Here is a 19,635-nt window from a genome sequence, read left to right as displayed (position 1 = left end):
ATATATCATTTAAAAAATTTCAAGCACCGTTTCAAACCACTATTATATCTATCTCTATCTCGTAGCAGGCCCCACAAGTTGTTACATAGAGTCAACTAACCTCCAAGACCTGGTTATTTACAAATATCATTTAAAAACTACAAGTACCGTTTCAAACCGCTATTATATCTATCTCTATCTCGAGTAGCAGGTCTCACAAGTTATTACATAGAGTCAACTAACTTCCGAGACCTGGGCAAAATAACGTAATTCGGGAACCGAGAGCGCCGAGCACAGTTGCACCCGAAACCGAGTTCCGAGGGCACTCGAAATGGTCCGACCCGCTGTAGGGGTTAGTATTTAGTGGCTTCCGTTATTTCTGCTCAACGAGGTAAATGAATCTGGAGGATTCATGTCAATTGGGTGCGCGCGTACCATGTATGGAGGGTCATGTGATGTGTTCCAGGGTGGTACTATACTGATATTTCTCTGTAGCAGTTCGAGAACAGTGTTAGTGACTTCGTGAAAGATTGGTCGGTTCGGATATGGGAACTAACGGCATAAGAAGGTACTGGTACTTCAGGCCTACGAAATAGTGCTAATATGCTAACGTTCAACCTTATTCTCTTGAATGAAGGCAGGCTTTCTACATAATCTTACTTATTAATACAGCTCTAGGGGCAAGCTTTGTCTCATATGGCCTAACGTTATTACTACACGCTATAAGTGAATGTAGAAATGGGAAATGTTTAGTTCAGTGCAACCACGGAATTCTCCATGGAACAGAGCCTAATGCTGCTCGACGGGAATATAGCTATCACGTTAGGCTACATGCACGGTTATTGCTAGGTAACGGGTGTCGTCTGCTGCTATAAGCACGCAAACACATTTACGTACTAGTTGGGTGAAATCATCATGCGTAATAGGGAGAGTAGTATATTAGTACCACCCTGGAACACATCACATGACCCTCCATACATGGTACGCGCGTACGCGCGTATTTACTGTGTGATAGTTTCTCCAGATTCATTTACCTCGTTGTTTCTGCTACTGTGAGGTTGCACAGCTGTAAAAAGTGGATCAGTACACAGGTGCGTATCCAGGGGGGGGGGCGTTGGGGGCGCGCGCCCCCCGGGTAGGAAAAAGAGGAGAGAAAAAAAAAGAGAAGAAAAAAGGAAAAAAGGGGGAAAAAGAGGAGGAGGAGAGGAAGGAAGGGAAAAGAAAATGAAGAAAGAGAGAAAAAGGAGAAAAGGAGGGAGTAAAAGAAAAACGCGAAGACATCGGGAAGAGAAAGAGGAACAGTGACATCATTACAGCGCTGAAGGGTAGCCAGTGACGGATCAATGATTTCGTAAATGTGTGACTCACCCTACCCCTTACACCGACAACTCCATTTTTTGACGTTTCCATTTTCCTCTCTCACTAATGATCTATATATATACTATATATGGTCTATCATAACGCGTGTGTAGAATTGTGCTATGAAACCAACTGTGGCTGGTCTCGAACTCGACAGCGTCGTCGGGGAACATGACGATTTTTGGGATGGGGGCGACCGCCCTACCCCCCCCCCCCCCATTCAGCATTTTTTTAAATGATATCGCTAAGTAATTTCAAAATAGAAAGTGCTTAGATGCAACTTACAAGGCCTGGGAAGTGTCATTTCCAGCGATCTGGGAGACATTTTCGGCCAAAATTTGCTTGTACGCTTCGCGCTAACAAATGGTCCTGGGTAGTGTCATTTCCAGCGATCTGGGAGGCATTTTCGGCCAAAATTTTCTTGTACGCTTCGCGCCAACCTATGGTGGCGCTACGCTTAGATAATTTGCCTACAGGCTTCGCCCCTCCCTTCACAAATTCGTCGCTACGCGCCTGTTTGAATTTGTAACGCAAACAGCAGATATCACATCATATCAGTGAGCATGAAAATGGCGTTCCAGGATGAAAAGCCTCAAAACTGTCCGACTTGCCTGAAAAAATAACCAAAAATTTTCGCGCGCGCTCAACGTGTTAATTTCAATATCATATAAGCAAGCCTCGGTTAATACATCGCATGCCATCATGTACCGTACGTTCCGTTAAAATTGCGCAGTATACCGCGGGATGCTAATGTAAACAACGACATGTCTCATGTAGATGTATAAAAAGCATGGAGGTCCAATTATGTCAAAACTCTCTTTTACATTAGTAATGGCGAATTAGGGGCTGCACCCCCGCCGCGCAGTGGCGGAGCGTCCATACGGTCATGGGGGCGGATGCCCCCCTGACGGACTCAAATGGACTGCTGGCGCCTTTTTCAGCTCTTTACCACTTTTTACTTATTCTAGATTATTGACTTTTTTATTGCGCTCTCATCTACTTATTGACATTTGTCACATTTTGTTGGTGTAATTTGGCGATGACACCTTATTCTTCGTTTATCTGCAAATTAGCCAGGCCCGGAAAGGGTCATTTCCGGCGATCTAGGGAGTATCTTTACTCAAAAATTTTCTGTACGCTACGCGCCAACCAGTGGTGGCGCTCCGCTTAGATAGTGTCGAAAGCGCCCCTACAGACCATTCTCGCCCCTCCTGACCAATACCCCTAGCTCCGCCACTGCCGCCGCGCCTCCTACGCCTATGTGTGTAGTGTTCGGTTTCGGAAATATCTGCTATTTTTTCATTTCCTTCAACCAAGTTTTATAATAGCCGTTATAAGAGGTTTTAATATTTGTACACCAATAAATTAACTGTGTCTGAAGTTTCGAAAATTTCTGACCAACATTCTGCATCACACTTCCCTGTACTCGTGCAATTTTGACCGGTCTGTTAGGGGTTGAAGGAAGTTTTTCTATATTGGTTGTCCATAGATGAAATTTTGTACAACATTATGGGTATGTTTTCAAGTGAGTTTATTCACGAGAAATGTGAATTTTCAAATTCTGAACAAATATGGGGCTTAAAACCTTGAAAAGTGGGGCTGACGGGTATTGTGGGCCGCGACGTAGAATCACCTACAAAAGCAAAGACCCACAGGAGATGCGATCAGGTCGAACATGATGTGTGCCGGGTTGACAATCTTCAAAAAGGTTATGGATGGAAAAAAAAAACTATTAGGAAATACTTGGTTCTCAGGCAAAAAGTGTACATCTGGTTGGTCATTTCAAGCCCGAGAAGTGCCGTTTCCGGTGATCTGGGGGGTATCAAAATAAGAAATTTTCTTGTACGCTGCGCGCCAACCGATGGTGGCGCTCCGCTTAGATAGTAATTCGCGCCCCCCGGGTTTGAAAATCCTGGATACGCGCCTGGTACACGTTCCGTAGACGTCGGAACGACGTCCTTGTCTGGTCAATCTGCAGATGTCTGTCTTGTCACTTGTCTGTCTGTCTGGTAGTACTTTCAAAAGTACTATTTCCGTTAGGTTCCGCTAGAGACACATGCTGTTGTAACATATACCCCTCAATTACAATGTAAGAAAAAAGGTCATTAACTCTTGGCCTAAAGTAAACTGAAGTCAACAATGATAACTAAGCTACGTGGCTTCAAAGAGCATATTTTACTACTATCTTCAAGCATCTGTCTTATAAACAGTGCAATGATCCAGGAAGGGAAACAGAATCGTTGATGCTCCACTTCCACCCTATGAGATTCACGCAGATTAACGGTGTAATACTTTTCTTTTCTTTAATTAAATCCTTTGTAACGTTTCTTAGTTATATTCTCAACTTTCTATTTTCCGAGAGGTTGATTGACAATCAAAACTGAGTCAAACTCCTAATATGCCAAAGAACGGTACATATAGGACACATATATTTGCTTACACGTGTAATACGGTTTAAATTCGTTGATGATTCTTCGAAAATAAACTTTGATGAAGATTTTAAACTTTATTACTGGGTCAAGCTAGCTCAGTCTTTTTGTTAGCGACCTTTAAGTATCTTTATAGTTCAACTGAGGCCTGCTATGTAGGAACATATGGTGTAGTAACTATGAAGTATCTAAGTCTGGATGCTGCACGTATCTTTCTTCTCTCGCACGAGTCATCATTAAACATTGATGTTAAACATCTGCCAAGACTCACATATGTTCTTCATATACCGTATGTAGATATAGATGATAATGTGTATATTTCATGTAAGTTTATATATATATGTTTACCGATTGTCAAAGACAATGGCATTTTGTTGTATGATAAGGTTCCTATAATCTAAACCAAATACAAATGTAGACAGTGCTGATTATTAAATAGGTTGCAGACACACCTGGGCCTTTCCCAATCCGTGATATACCAGAAAAAAGAAAGAAATTAGTAAAAGATATAAGACAGGCAATTATCTTCAAGTCGATTACCCTGGTAACATCACTGCATCATTCAACCTCGGAAAGAAGAATTCAAAACCTTTTCAAGATGTTAGCCTTTATGCTATTGGCAATCGCAGCTTCGGGTAAGTTTTATACAAAAATATGCAAGAAAAAGAAAAGAAAAGGAACAAACTTACGTTTCATTTAGTTGTATATTTATCAATTTCAGAGGACTGTTTCATGCATATGTAAGGTTCAAAATTCTAGAATATATTCTTCTTGATGAAGTTATAAAGTTAAGATTCTTTCTGGATTGTTCTGTTTTGCATATCTACAGTGTCAAACCTAAATTCATTTCTTGCATTGTTAGGTATTTGGGTGCATATGTGAGTGTGTCTGTGACTGAAGGGGCCAGGGGATCATATTTTCTTTCGATTTCCCCTCATCATCAGGACACCGGTTTAGAAATCAGATGATTTTCGTACTACAATGATTTTTCACAAAAAAAAAAGAATCATAAAAATTATATAAATATCTCCCAGTTGAATCCCCATAACGTGCTCATCATCCGTACTCTTTCCAATTGTCTAACCTAGCCCCCCCCCCCCCCTCCCCCTAATAGCACAATCTCATCATTTTGAACATATGTTGATGCATACATTGACTTTCATCTCACCTTGTCTAGAAAGTAAAGGAAGGGGTAAGCTTTATCATGGGCGGGCTGACGCTGATTTTGGGCACATTATAAAACAGACAATAACGGCCCTCCATGATCTGTATATAGTCAGCAATAAAAGACTTATAAGAGGATCCTCGACCTTTACTCTCTCCGTCCCAACCTAAGACAAGGTGCCCACTTTTAACATCAATTTTTTTATTTCTAATTTTCCAGTTTGTTATTTAAATTGTTATTTTGAATGCCAGTATGAAGAAACATATAATATAAAGTGAGCGTGCGAGCTTCAAATATAAGAGCTTTAAGTATTGCAAGTAGTTGTTTGATACGATGACACGTACCTGCGTGAATGTAAATAGGCCTACTCATATAACAACACAAATTGAAATTTTATCTTTTGTTCATAATTATGTAGAGTATTTCTTTCTGATACATTACTAAACAACACGCGTAGTTAGAAAATAGGGACAACACATTTGCGCGGGCGTATACACTACATTATCAGATTTGAGATATAGAGGGCCCCCTTCTGTTGCTCTAGGTAGAGTTCCTTTATAGAGACAGGAACTCTAGCTCTAGGTAGAGACGCTAGGATAGGGTCTCTAGCTCTAAGGTACGAATACTGCACGATTGGATGACCGGTCAGTCTGCCCCTGAAATTTAGAAATTATACACTATATTACAAGTCGGCTGGTGGCTGGTCAATGATGTCGCCGTTTATTTCTGGTTCAGTTATAGATGTTTATATCCGTCATGTCGCTGTGTAACCGATAATTGCATTATTCCTTTCAAAGCAACCGCTTCAACAGAATATTATAATGGATTTACTTTGGACAATAGCCTGTCCTGTCATGAAATGGCATGGCCACCAATGACCGAGGCAGAAATCGGAACGACTTTCTACATGTACACTCCTTCAACCCCCAATGGCGTTGCCGTGGAATCCGTGAGTAATAATGTTCCGAATTTTAGAAAGATGTGATGTATATATAAATATATATACAAATATATATACAAATATATATATATACAAATATATATACAAATATATATATAAATATAAATATATATGTATATATATATATATATATACACATATATATATATATATATATTCCTTTCAGAATATAGGACAAATGAAAAAGAAAGAAGATGTGATGTATATATAAATATATATACAAATATATATACAAATATATATAAATATATACAAATATATATATATATATATATTTATATATGTATATGAATATATATATATATATATATATACATATATATATATATATATATATATATATATATATATTCCTTTCAGAATATAGGACAAATGAAAAAGAAAGAAGTTTAAAGACCCACCCCCTCAGAGGTAGATGTCGCAAACTTGTCTATATCTGAGGTCTACAATGCAGGTCTGGCGAACGGCGGGGGGGGGGGGGGGGGGGACAGCTACAGTCCTGCATGGCTTTGGTTCTATTTTGGAAGAAAATATGGAGGCACCGCAAGAAAATGCGATACGGAATTTTTTTCTCATTTTCCTAAATTAATTAAGGAAAAATGTAGAGGTCAAAAGAAGGAGACGAGGGAGGAGGTAGTTCTCGTGTAATGAAGGATAGCTACTGGGGAGGGAGGGGAGAGGAGGCATATGCACAAGGGCGGCGGAACCGGGGGCACGTGCCCCCCCCCCCCACTTTTCCTCAGGTTCAAAATGTGCCCTTTTTCTTCATAAAAATTGAGGTGTCTCAAGTTAGCAAGAGGCCAGGGAACCAGAATGAACACTCGGGAAGGGCCGTTTACGGCCATCTGAGGGGTTTGTAAAACCAACAATTTTCTTGTACGCTCCGCGCCAACCGATGGTGGCGCTCCGCTCACATAGTCGTGCATACAACTTTGCAAATCCTGGCTACACCCCTGACTTTTAATGAATTTATGTGGGTCAAACTCAAAACCATTTCGAATGGAAAAAAAATTGTTAAGATATTAACAAGAAATAAACTCTAATTCGGAAGATTCCTACATAAGCATCTAGCATGATATCACCTCATTTTGTCTCAAAAGAAAACTTGTTCCTTGTTTCCCAATTTGCACATTGGATATTGCAGTGCTAGTATGCATATTTTCCTTGAGGGGGGGAGGGGGGCGTTGATGGAGTGATGTGTATACGCAAATAAGATAATACAATAAGAGTTATAAAGGGTACTAAATATAAGGCTGCATCAGTCCAATCGAATTTCTACAAAGTGCCATTTGATGTCGGTGCCCCCCAGATTAAAAGTGCTTCCGCCGCCCTTGCATATGCACCTAATGGGGAGCATGGAGGGGAGAGGGGCATATGCACTTTCCGCAGGTGAATAAAAACTGTACACATGTCCATTCGTTTTTTCAAGGTGGGACGCGGGAAAGAAGAATTAAGCTAACCGTCAATATTTCTTCTTCAGGTATAAGCCTTCTAAATTGCCTTAACACGGCCTGTCACTTAACTGCATGCATCAATGATATAATATGCTGTACATCATACGCATGCGTTATTATCTCCTACCTATTAGACGCTAACTGAGATAACTCGTCATTTTCTACTATTTTGTTTTTGTTTAAATTAATTTGAAAAAAAACTAACCTGACCTTTCTTTACTAATTCTTGTTTTGTTTCATCCAATAATGATTTCTCTTAATTTCTTGAAGGGAGATTTAGGTAAGATGGAAAGGTATGGATTTGATGACAGCAAAAAGACCCATTTCTACACTCATGGATATCTCAGCACTTACCAATTTGCAAACAGCCCTGACATTTATCAAGGTTGGATTAATCAGGTGATCAGTTATATGCCTATCTTCACATTAATTGCTCTTGTTTTGTCACCATTTCTTCAGTTATTCTTCATTTATTAACGAAATGAAAAGATCGTCAATGCAATATATATAAATATATATATATAAATATATATATTTGATATATATATATGTATATATATATATATATTTATATATATATATTTATATATATATATATACATATATAAATATATATATATATTTATATATATATATATATATATATATTTATATATATATATATATATATATATATATATATATATATATATATATATATATATATATATATATTTATATATATATATATATATATATATATATATATATATATATATATATATATATATATATATATAGACCGACAACCCTCGCCTTGCTATGTCTGGAGAGAGGGGAGATGAGGATGATAACATATATACCTCCCCCTTCCCCCTTGAGTACACCGAAAAATAAAAATTAACTTAAAGCAGGAAATATCATTAAGGCCCTCTTTTCAGGTTGAATGAAGCTAAGCGACCCGTCTCAATCTTTCCCCTGAAATGTTCGTCTACTACGTAATACTATACTTTTATTATTGTTTATTTCCTGCAACGTGGGAAGCAGTTGGGCAAAAAAAAATGTGTAATCATGGCGCTCCGTTAAGTGCAAAATGTAAAATGGTGATAAATCTGGCAAATTTTGAAACAATCAATGTTGGAGAACTTGTTAAGTTGTACTATTTATGTACTGTACGCTAGGGATATTTTACAAAATATTCTAGCTGTCAGTGAGCCTCTCCTTGCTTTGGGAGTGGGGGAGGGGTTAGTAGATTTCCACTTATTACAGCTAACATAATATTTTCTGTTTGTCTATTGCGTATTTCGTGTGCATTTATATTACAGGAAGGTGCGAACGTCTTTGCGGTAGATTGGCGTAACGGAGCGGCTGTCGCGAACTATAACTATGCCAGACAGAACATTCGAGTGGTTGGTAACCAAATCGCCATCTTTGCCGAGGCGCTAGGACAGAGTTTCTCAAAGATTGAACTTGCGGGACATAGTCTTGGCTCACATGCATCCGGATACGCTGGAGAGGCTCTCAAAAACAAGGGTCACACTGTCAGTCGTATTACAGGTGAGAGCTAATATAGTGGATCATTACCCGTAGCAACGGAGTTGGTAACAGCTGCTTTAGTCATTTACCTAGCTATCGGGGACACTTCCCATGGTCCTCTTTAATCATTAATAGGATGAACTATACGTACACAGGCAGATTATTCAACAAAAGAGAAAACCTTGTTCGGAAATTCTCCTTTAATGCCACATTAATGCTAGCGTCAGCAGGTTGAACTGTATTATTAACTTACTTTTACAAGTTATGCCCACTTGACTAAAAATTGCCGAGTTAGAGAAGGAGGAGGGTATGGAGGGGGGGGGGTGATGTCGCAGATAGAGTGAAAGAAAGCGAAAGAAGTAAATATAAACAGCAGATTAAAATTCCAAAACCGTTTTGCTGAGCAAACTTGTTTTACTAACATTCGGATTATAATCACCATACAGTATTGAATGGTTAGGCTCGCCGCTCCGTTGCTATATTAGATTATACAAATTAGGTCGGTCTGCATTAAACCTACAACCAAGGTATATGCTAATAAAGTTATTACTTCTGTAGTATTGTTTGAGGGTGAAGAGGAGGGTAGGAGCCACCCCTATACCCCTTGGATCCGAGCCTGGAAACCATTCTAGTACATGTAGCATATTATTATTAGCCTCTATAGACCCGATTTGCTTTCATCCTATAAAATGAGATTTTATTGATTGGTTTTATTTACAGGTCTTGACCCTGCTGGTCCAGGATTCAGTTCTCAATCCGATTCAAGATGTCGTCTTGATCCTAGCGATGCCGACTTTGTAGACAACATTCATACTGATGATGATACGTACGGATCATCTACTGACGTAAGCATGTCAAGAAATTATTATAAACAACGCATATGACGACGTATTATGTGGATTCTTTTTGTGTCAGCTTCTATACTGCAAGTTTTGTCTTAAAAAACCACTGCCATCCATGTAAACTGAGCCTATACTCGGTGCATGCTTATAATATCAACAGTAAGAAAATTGCAAATGGATTGAGGCTTTCTATGAAGTCATTTAGCTGCATATTTTAGGAATTTGATATTCTGAAGTTTCCCTTCTGGAGCTATCACGCACCTAGTGCATGCTTCCATAGATTCGTTTCTAATTACATTGACATGGGTTTGGTATACTTGTGGATTGTTAAGTTTATTTCGAACTTTGCTTCTTGAGATATCGCGATTAAAAGGGTCTGACTGGCGTTGACTGCTGAACTTCGACGTACACTGTAGAAGAAAGGATTTATCAAATCAAGATTGAGCATCCAATTTAACATCCAGTTAGCATGAAACACCATCAAAGTTTACCTTCTTATCGTATCGTGTTTACGACTCTTGACCTTAAATGACCTTCGGCCCTCCGATAAAACATTATAGTTCCTCTACTCAACATGGGACATCCAATCACTAAATATAAATTGCCATATCCAATTAGATTCTTGTCATGAGATATCGCGTTTACAATGTTTTCAGACTTGGACTTCTGCTGACCTCAAATGACCTTTGACCAGCACAAGTTACAACAATATGGTACATCTACTTAAAATGGGATATCTACTTTCAAAATATGAAATTCATCCAAGTGTCCCTTAACTGAGTGTTTACTAGCATAATATCACCAACACAAATATTGGCACACATACACGTCATCATGATATTTCTCTCATCGGTTTAGTTGTGCGATGATAGTAGTGAAACCAGTTGGCACCAGATTGCGCTGGTAAAGACACGAGTCCTAGCGTGTCCTAGTGCGCCTTTGTAACCATTCCAGGTCTACTCATGGTGTGAAATCGTTAACAGTATTTAGAGTCATTTGTATTTGACCAAACTTTTATATATTTCAGTATCAGTTTTTTATTTGTATTTACATCTTTGTTTAACCTATCAATTTATGATATAATAATTCGTCAATCGCTTTCATGTTTTTGCTCTTTTATATCTATAGATGGGTCACGTTGACTTTTATCCTAACGGTGGATCTAAACAGCCTAACTGTATCTCGGACGTGGCGGCCTGTAGCCACAACAGAGTGATTGACCTGTACGCTGAGAGCGTGGAAGCATCTTCATGTAAATTTACATCTTATGCCTGCTCCTCATGGGCCGACTATGAAGCTGGTCAGTGTACCAGCTGCGGTGGTATCTTTGGCTGTTGTAACTACATGGGTTACTGGGCCACAGCATCTTGTACTGGCAAGCGTTATCTCGAGACCAATGGAAGGTCACAATACTGTATTTCTTAAGATGACAGTTTCGTGTTGCTTCCATTTTGGAGATGATCAAGAGTAATTTTAATATAGACAATTAACAATTAAGCCCAATGGATTAGTATACCACATTTGAAAAAATAAAAGGGAATTTTTAAACTGATGGTGATATTTTCTGCATGTACTCGTGCAACCATAATTATGCTCCGTCAGGCTCGCTGTGTCAGCAGAGGCGGGAATTTGATGTTTGAAAATAAGAGGGCAAACCTGGGAGAGGGCCATAAGGGGAGGGGGTAAGAAATTTGGGGATTTAATAAAGCCCCTATGGATATAATATGGTGCAATGTTTACAGATTATTTACCAGTAATATATAGTTGTATCGCTTAGTTGTCAGTACTGCTGGGGCATAAAAAAAAAATTACAGACCAAATTGGATAAAAAACCTCAAGGTCTGGGAGAAAGTGAGGGGGCAAGTGCCCCTCCCGCTGCCCCCGTAATCCAGCCTATGTGTGTCAGTGTGATATAACCTCCTAAAGTTTTCAAATCAGAATGTTAAATAAAGATTTACAATAAACATTAATGCAAGTGATATTGTTTCCTTCTTGTGATCAATTTGATGTGCATATTTTAATCCTCTCTCGAATTTCCACTGCCAGTGGGTCTCCTCACATGTATATATAATCCGGTTTTATGGCTTATCCAATGTGCCTAACTATCCCGCAGGATTTGACTATTTTGTTGTTGACATTTCTTATAGATTTAGTTTGGTATACACAATCATATCCTTATTAAGCTGGGAATGTTGCGAATGAATGCACAATGCCTAACTCGACAACCAGCGGAGGGCACTTGGGCAACACTTTTGACCACATCACCATTTTCCACTCGCGTGAGGCAATTTTAGAGGGCGTGAGACAGCGAAGAGTGTTGTAATGTGGTGAATTATCTGTGAATGTTTACTTTCCTTTTCATCCGGCGTATGGAAATAAGAGGTGAGGGGTGGGGGAGGGGGTGGGGTATAATAAATGACTCCTCTCATTGGTCGTTGTCATATTCAACTATACAGGCCCCTATTGGTTAAGTGAAGTAGTACATACAATAGGAGAGAGAGGGGGGCGGGGGCTGAGTGGAGGGTTAGTTGTAGAACCAATTTTAGCAAAACCCCAGATACATGGGAAAGATGAAATGGTACCTTGAACAGGGGGGGGGGGGGGCGCAGAGGAGGAAAGAGGTAGAACTTAAGTAAACGTTTCCCCAAATTTTGAGTTTCCATTTATGGAAAGTTGTAATTGAAGTAATATAAAGGTGTGCTCATATCACACAAGTATATAGGAACCGGAACAGATAACTGTCATGAATGGGTGATAAAACTTCGTTCATCTATACCCTTTTCACGCAAACGTTAACAAGCATTAGTTGTAGCTTAAATTATAGAAATTCTTTCTTATAGTTCTTCTTGAAACGACACAAAATTAACTTTTCATTAACAAAACGTAGCAACCTTAATTTATGAAAACGTACTTTTGTGGTATTTCACAAAACTGGTGGGTGGGGCGACGTGCCCATCGAATACACCCCTGCTAGAAGTTACTTAAAAGGAGTGATATGTAAAGAAACACCAATTTTTCACCCATCACTTCAGTACCCCCCCCCCCCCCACCCACCCTCCCCCCACTACACACACACCTAAAGATTAATAATTCGTCAAATGATGTTATGTCAAAACTCAAAAGCGCATATATTAAAAGTTCGAACGCCTATAGGTTCAGAATTCTTTTCAAAACGGATTATTCTACGGAAGATCACCAAGTTGCAACTGTATTGCACTAAGTTCAACATTGGTTACTGAGTTCATAGTCGCGCTGAAAGCCGGCGTAAACCAGTTGTGCAGCAACGTTAACGTCTCAATACGTGTTTGCTGATGATTTTCGGATAACAAAATTCCGAAGTAGATTCAATGTTTCTTATGCACTCTGACCAGGTGGGTTTAATGAAGAAAAGCTGTCGCAAACGAAAGAAAGAAATTTATTTTCTGTTGGCCTTAAGGCGCGAACAATTTACCGTAAAATCACTGCGACCGCCCATATCAGCCTATTCATTACACAAATGTAACTTATATACTCGTATCGTCCACTTGTTTTACCCAATTTAACGGAGGAAACGTCTGAAAACACCTGTTTATTCCTGGTAATGGAAGGAAATGACACAATTTCGCAAGCTACATCGGTAAGATTGAAAGAAAGATACTATTCAAGAGAATGGACTGAACACAGGCTAGCCACGAAAGTGAAAGTAAGTCATATGCCTAAAGGTCGTTAACAAAACAGAGAGATTTCATTGGTGCATGATCTGTTTGGGCTGGGCTTTCAAATTTTGATTGAAATTTGTTGAATCTACGGACTCGTTAAAAAATCTGGCCAATATATTCAGCGCAAAATGTTTAACGACAGATAACTCAATAAAAATAATGACTATTAATATGAAAATTGCATAGAACGGTGTTATTTTCACTGAGCTTTTACGGCAGTAAGCTGGAAAGGTCGAAGTTAAAATTTGTCAAACACACATTGAGACTTTAAACGTCATCATTATATTGCCATATATTAGCTTGCTAATAATACTAATATATTGCTAAAAGTTTCCAACCTGGCTCTTACAGTTATCTCCACGTATTTTGGAATATCAATTCTGACATTAATATGTTTCAGTGACAGAAAAGCCCTTGAGGTTGGTAGTCAAGTTATGGATAAAGCCAACTTCGAAGTGGAAGATATGACATGTGAATTTGATTTGAAGGCTGGCGGGGGAGGGGGAAAGAGACTACAAATTTACGTCATAACTTCACAACAAACTGAATCCTCTGTCTTACGTATCACAAATTCCAACAGGTGAACGTTTTTCATTAAACTTCTTTATAATCAAAAGAAAAATGATTCTTATTAAGATATGCAAGTCTTTAGACGTCATTTCAAAAGAATCATCACGTTCGTATAACATAATTCTTCTTTTTTTGGTTATGAGCAATGGTGGAACAAAAACGATGGGGTTATCAGTCTGCATGTGAAACAAGACACCTGTGTGTGTGAAAGTGCTTTCATAATATGAAAATTCTGCAGGCTCCCCCCTGCACTTTGATTATCTTTCCATTATGTAAAATGACTTGCATTTAACGACTTATACAACTATGAAATCAAAATGACGAAATCGGGAGCTGAATAGACGATATTCGTTTACCCAAGACAGAGATAATTTATTGCACAACGTGAGAACTGTAAAACCCGGTGATTGGTTAATTGGGCTCCATCTGGACGTATTCCCAGCCAAATTAACAACGATAAATTGCAAGGCAAGACTCGGTTCTTCGCCATTGCGATAGTCTCGACACCCAAGTGAAGAAGACCACAGAAGAAGACAAAGGAAAGGAAAGTTCAAGATGATAGCGTTTTTGATCTTGGCAATCGTTGCTGCTTCGGGTAAGATTTTACAAATAAGTAACGCCGTTTTATTTAGTATTTGTAGGGTATTAGTGTAAACTGTGTATAACATCGCGTGTAATAACTTGTTTTGTATACCTTCTTTGATATACAGCCAACGGTGCAACAAAATATTATAATGGATTTTCATTGAATAATAATCTGGAGTGTCATCAATTAGCATGGCCACCAATGTCTGAAGCAGAAATTGGGACCGTCTTCTACATGTACACCCCATCAAACCCTCAAGGAGTCATCGTTGAATCCGTGAGTATATAGGCTGGCATGCACATGCCGTGGTTAATTAGCGTTACTCACTAGACGTAACGTAATCATGAAATGTAGTAAGGAGACTGGGGCTAGGAGTGGATCAATCTATATTTGGTGTTCGTGGCCGGCCTCTATCTTGGTTGATCCCAACCCCAACCCCCCCCCCCAACCCACCAACCACCTTTAAATCTCACAAAACAATTCAAATGTATTTATTAGCAAAACCTTGCGTTAATGCAAGCATCAGAGGGCACAATTTGAAGTCTAAAATTATATATTTTTTTCTAGCAGTGATCCCAGCCCCCCCCCCCTCTACATTGGAGTTGGCCCTCGGGTTCACATCAAATACTATCTTAACCCTGCATCTGCCCCTGACTGTGACATAAATGGGAAATGTAACTATATTTTAATTAACTAATTAAAAGTTTTTTGTACCATAAAGTGATTGCGTCTTTCTTCATCTTCACTTTATATTCTCTTTTTAAAAGACGCGAGTAATTATAGGACCGTGAACGTTGAGAGAAACTCTTCAAACTAATCAAAGCTTCGTAAAAATTACTTCATTTTTGTGATCTGCAATTATTTCATACAGGGTGATATGAACACAATTAACGCCAAGGGATTTAATTCCAACAAGAAGACTCACTTCTTTACCCATGGTTACATCAGTAACTCTCAACATTCCAGCACCATCGCCATTTATGAGGGCTGGGTCGACGTTGTAAGTAGTTCGTTTTTTTTCTTCTTACTCTGCAAATTTTTGTTTTACAAAGTTTAGGCCTATACGTGCACCAAAAACCTACATTTATATCAATCCACTTCGCTGCACTCAACAGAGCTTCTTTTTTTTTTAAATATACAATAAAGAAGATCATATTGATTTGAAAGTACATTAATAAAATATATAAAATAATAAAATATACATAAATACAGGATTGACGTCAGTATCAATGAGTTTATTGTTTAAATATGTAATTTGCTTTTTCATTCAAGAGAGGATGGGCTGCATATCAAATGTTACCATTGTGATACACACCTGAAGTCCATGATATGCATATTGATTTTTTTCGAATGAAGAAACTTACTGCGATTTTACAAGAATTTTCCCTGGCCCTGTCCCACCCCACCTCCACGCCTCTGCTGCATGGGTTTCCAAGGTAGTAGTAATGCTGTGCGTTAAAAGTCAAAATTTCCGATCATTCCATGTTTCGAACTTGGGATACTTTTCTACGGAAGGAAGCCTGCCTATGGGAAACTTTCTGTAAGCGTAAACATAGACTCAATGCGGCAGTTTTCTTCATAGGCCAAGAAAATATGACCTTGTAAAAAGTCTGGCACCCTCATAGGATTGAATCGGGAACCTTATAATATTTGTGGGGCGGTGCTTCTAGCCGCTCAACGCCACGCTTTCATCACATTAGTTGAATTAATGTTCGCACACTTTATGTTACACTGCTATAAGGAATCATTTAATGTGCACATAATTGCAGTGACACAATATTTCCTGAATACGTTTACGATAAGGTATTTCATATTCGATTATTACAGGAAGATGCGAACGTCTTTGCTGTAGATTGGCGTAACGGAGCGGCTGTCGCGAACTATAACTATGCCAGACAGAACATTCGAGTGGTTGGAAACCAAATCGCCATCTTTGCTGAGGCGCTAGGACAGAGTTTCTCAAAAATTGAATTTTCTGGACATAGTCTTGGCTCACATGCATCCGGATACGCTGGGGAGGCTCTTAAAAACAAGGGTCACACTGTCAGTCGTATTACAGGTAAGGGTGTGAGATTGGGAATTTGGTGCGTGTCGGGGACGGGGTGTAATTTTGTGTTATAACTTTTGCATGAGAGTTGTTCAATTCGATGCACCTGGTCCATGTAGATTGACGTTCGTGCCTGCAAAAAAAGTAATTATTTTGTGGGCTAAAGATGTTGGCTTTTCGCTTATTCACTCCATTTTCTTTCTTTTTTTCATTTACAGGTCTTGACCCTGCTGGTCCAGGATTCAGTTCTCAATCCGATTCAAGATGTCGTCTTGATCCTAGCGATGCCGACTTTGTTGACAACATTCACACTGATGACGACACGTACGGAACATCTACTGACGTAAGTTTTTGTGATAGGCCTATACATTTTTAGTAGAAAGAAAAAAAAGGTTAAAATGAACCTCACACATTAAAGGATTAGTTAAGGTGTTTGACATGTCTATTTTGTATGAAAGAGCACACAACACCCAATTCCAAAATAAACTTCAGATTCGTAATCAGCGTGTCGCGACCTACCAGAAAAGATACACATTGATCGCCTGTGCGACAAAAAAAAATTTCACCTAAAATAACCGTAGGCACTTTTTGCCAAAATTTTGGCCAAAATTTGACCCATTTATTCATAAATGTCAAGATAAAACTCAAGTTGACAAAGAAAGGTTTGATTTGACTGCTTTGAAATCACGTATCACTGGCAAGATGCGTCGAGCGCCCTTTTATTTCGCTCAGTTTGCAACTTTTCAGAGGAACAATAGAAAACAGAAAAACTTTTAGGGACAACAAAAGGTTTTAATCCTTTGTTCGTCGTAAAAGTTTTTCGCTCTTACTTTTTCTTGAGGTGAAAAAACTGAATGTCGCAAATGCGATAAATGTGTATCTTTTCTGGTAGTTCGCAACACGCTGATTACGAATCTTAAGTTAATTTTGGAATTGGGTGTTGTGTGGGGGCGTGGGGCCCAAAAACCTGATTTGCAGTCTTTCCAAAACTGACAAAAAGACAAAAAGAACAGTGCAGAAACAACCATGATAGCATGCTCTGTTAAGGAGATATGACACTTTGAAGATATCAAAATTTCTTTGAAAACGACTGGTGTAGAAAGACTTACTGTGAGGGTGTGACGTCACATCCTCACTTCCTTAACATTTGTGAATATATTTCTTTAAAAATTATCTACATTTTTTAACACATTTGAAAATAATATAATCAAAAAGTCTTCAGATGTTTAATCTCAAATACTTCCTTTGACAAATATGAGATCTCCTGACATATCTTTTGGTTGAAAGTCATCATGAAATCTCACAAAATATTTAGAGAAAAAACAAAGACTTTTCAGGAATGTGCGGATGTGACATCACATCTAGTCAGATTTCAGCAGTTTCTACACAATCTGATAATCAGTTGAATATCTCTTTAACCGAAAAAGATATTTGAACATTTTTTTTCACCATTGTGTTTCTTTTATTGTCCTCTTTCATATAACATTAACCTGTGTGACAACTGAACCAACCCTTTAAAAGTCAAACCAACTGTATTACCTCTGACACTGTTCAGAATACTTCCATTTTTGGTTTCCCGAAAGGGAAGACTATAGAGTCACTCTTACCGACCATGCAGATTGTGAGGGGGGCCACCGGATTGCAAAGTCAATCACCACTATGGTTAGATTCGTCCAACACGGCAACATAGAGAAACGTACCCAAAGCCGAGGCCAAAGTGAATTAACAGGTCACACATCTGGAATCTACACAGGCTAAGTTCTTCAATACCGCCCTCTTTTCGGGAAACATTTCATACTTAAATTTTGATTTTTTTTTTTTCTTTTTTTCTTTGGCACAGATGGGCCACGTGGACTTTTATCCTAACGGTGGGTCTACACAGCCAAACTGTTTAACCGACATTGCGTCATGCAGTCACGGCAGGGCGGTTGACCTGTACGCTGAGAGCGTGCGGGCAACGTCATGTAAATTTACATCCTATGCATGCTCTTCCTGGGCCGACTATGACGCTGGTCAGTGTACCGGCTGCGGTGGTGTCTTTGGCTGTTGTAACTACATGGGTTACTGGGCCACAGCATCTTGTACTGGCAAGCGTTATCTCAAGACCAATGGGAAGTCACAATACTGTATTTCTTAATTGAGACAGTGTTGTGTTGCCACTCCATTTGGTAATGCCAACTCATCATAAGTTGATTATATGATGACTTATGATGGAATTGAGTGTTATAATTAAGTTTACTGACTTAGGTTAATCTTTTGGGTGAGACTGACGTTCACAGCATGCGCCGTGGCCGCCCGAATTCCAGTCCTACTTCAAAGCATTTATCAATTGACGAGATTGAACTGGTCTGGTAGTCATGATTAATAGGACCTGTATAGCACAGAGTCGACTTAGAAAATAAAATTTAAATAAACACCAGCCTGTCATACTTTCTTTTGGTTGCCCAATGTAAATGTAACATCTTTTTAAGCTGATCAAGCATTAAAATATAAAGAATGTACCAGCCTGTTTTGTCTTTCTGAAGTTTTGAGTCAAGAAAAAATCCTCTATTTTCCCCCTCCCCCCCCCCACTGTTTATCGCCCACCTCTCCTCTTCCCGTTGGTTTCTTTCCTTCTTCTCTCTATCCCTTGTCTACTAATCCCCTTTCATCTATCTCCTTGTGTTCACCATGCTCATTAACCTGATCTGTATTCTGTGCGTGTTTTTGTTCCTTCTGTAACTTGTCATTTAGCCTTTGAAGTAAAGCCTGCTAGGATCGAAACGTCAGGCCAACTTACTTTTACACATTCAAGATCAAAAAGGAAGAGATATGAATACACTTTATTTAGAAGAATACCCTCCCACCGTGTCCCAAAGTCACCCATGAAAGTCCTTTGACCATCATCTTTATCGAAATATTTCAGTATACAAAGTACTGATCCATGCCACAACAGTCTATGCGATGACTACGTGGGGAAGGGTAGTGGGTATAGATGTAGGGGGAACAGAAATATATAGCAGTATTATCAAGACATGTGAGAGATGTATC

The 19,635-nt window shown here is 38.9% G+C and overlaps 2 protein-coding genes across 2 annotated transcripts; both read left to right on the top strand.

Moving 5' to 3' along the window:
• Window positions 1-3,566: 3,566 nt before the first annotated feature.
• Window positions 3,567-11,683, top strand: LOC139964358 (pancreatic triacylglycerol lipase-like). The gene is made up of 7 exons (XM_071965903.1): window positions 3,567-3,623; window positions 4,207-4,402; window positions 5,730-5,881; window positions 7,618-7,746; window positions 8,652-8,883; window positions 9,583-9,707; window positions 10,833-11,683. Exons 1-7 carry the CDS (start codon window positions 3,582-3,584, stop codon window positions 11,127-11,129), a joined length of 1,173 nt encoding a protein of 390 aa, XP_071822004.1. The 5' UTR covers window positions 3,567-3,581; the 3' UTR covers window positions 11,130-11,683.
• A 2,723-nt stretch (window positions 11,684-14,406) lies between these two features.
• Window positions 14,407-18,907, top strand: LOC139964357 (pancreatic triacylglycerol lipase-like). Its single transcript, XM_071965902.1, has 6 exons — window positions 14,407-14,567; window positions 14,683-14,834; window positions 15,430-15,558; window positions 16,386-16,617; window positions 16,824-16,948; window positions 18,446-18,907. Exons 1-6 carry the CDS (start codon window positions 14,528-14,530, stop codon window positions 18,740-18,742), a joined length of 975 nt encoding a protein of 324 aa, XP_071822003.1. The 5' UTR covers window positions 14,407-14,527; the 3' UTR covers window positions 18,743-18,907.
• Window positions 18,908-19,635: the final 728 nt, after the last annotated feature.

Source organism: Apostichopus japonicus, chromosome 22, assembly GCF_037975245.1.
Source record: "Apostichopus japonicus isolate 1M-3 chromosome 22, ASM3797524v1, whole genome shotgun sequence".
In the NCBI taxonomy this organism is placed as follows: domain Eukaryota; kingdom Metazoa; phylum Echinodermata; class Holothuroidea; order Aspidochirotida; family Stichopodidae; genus Apostichopus; species Apostichopus japonicus.
Note: the sequence above shows the minus strand (reverse complement) of the source record. Positions and strands in the feature narration are given on the sequence as shown.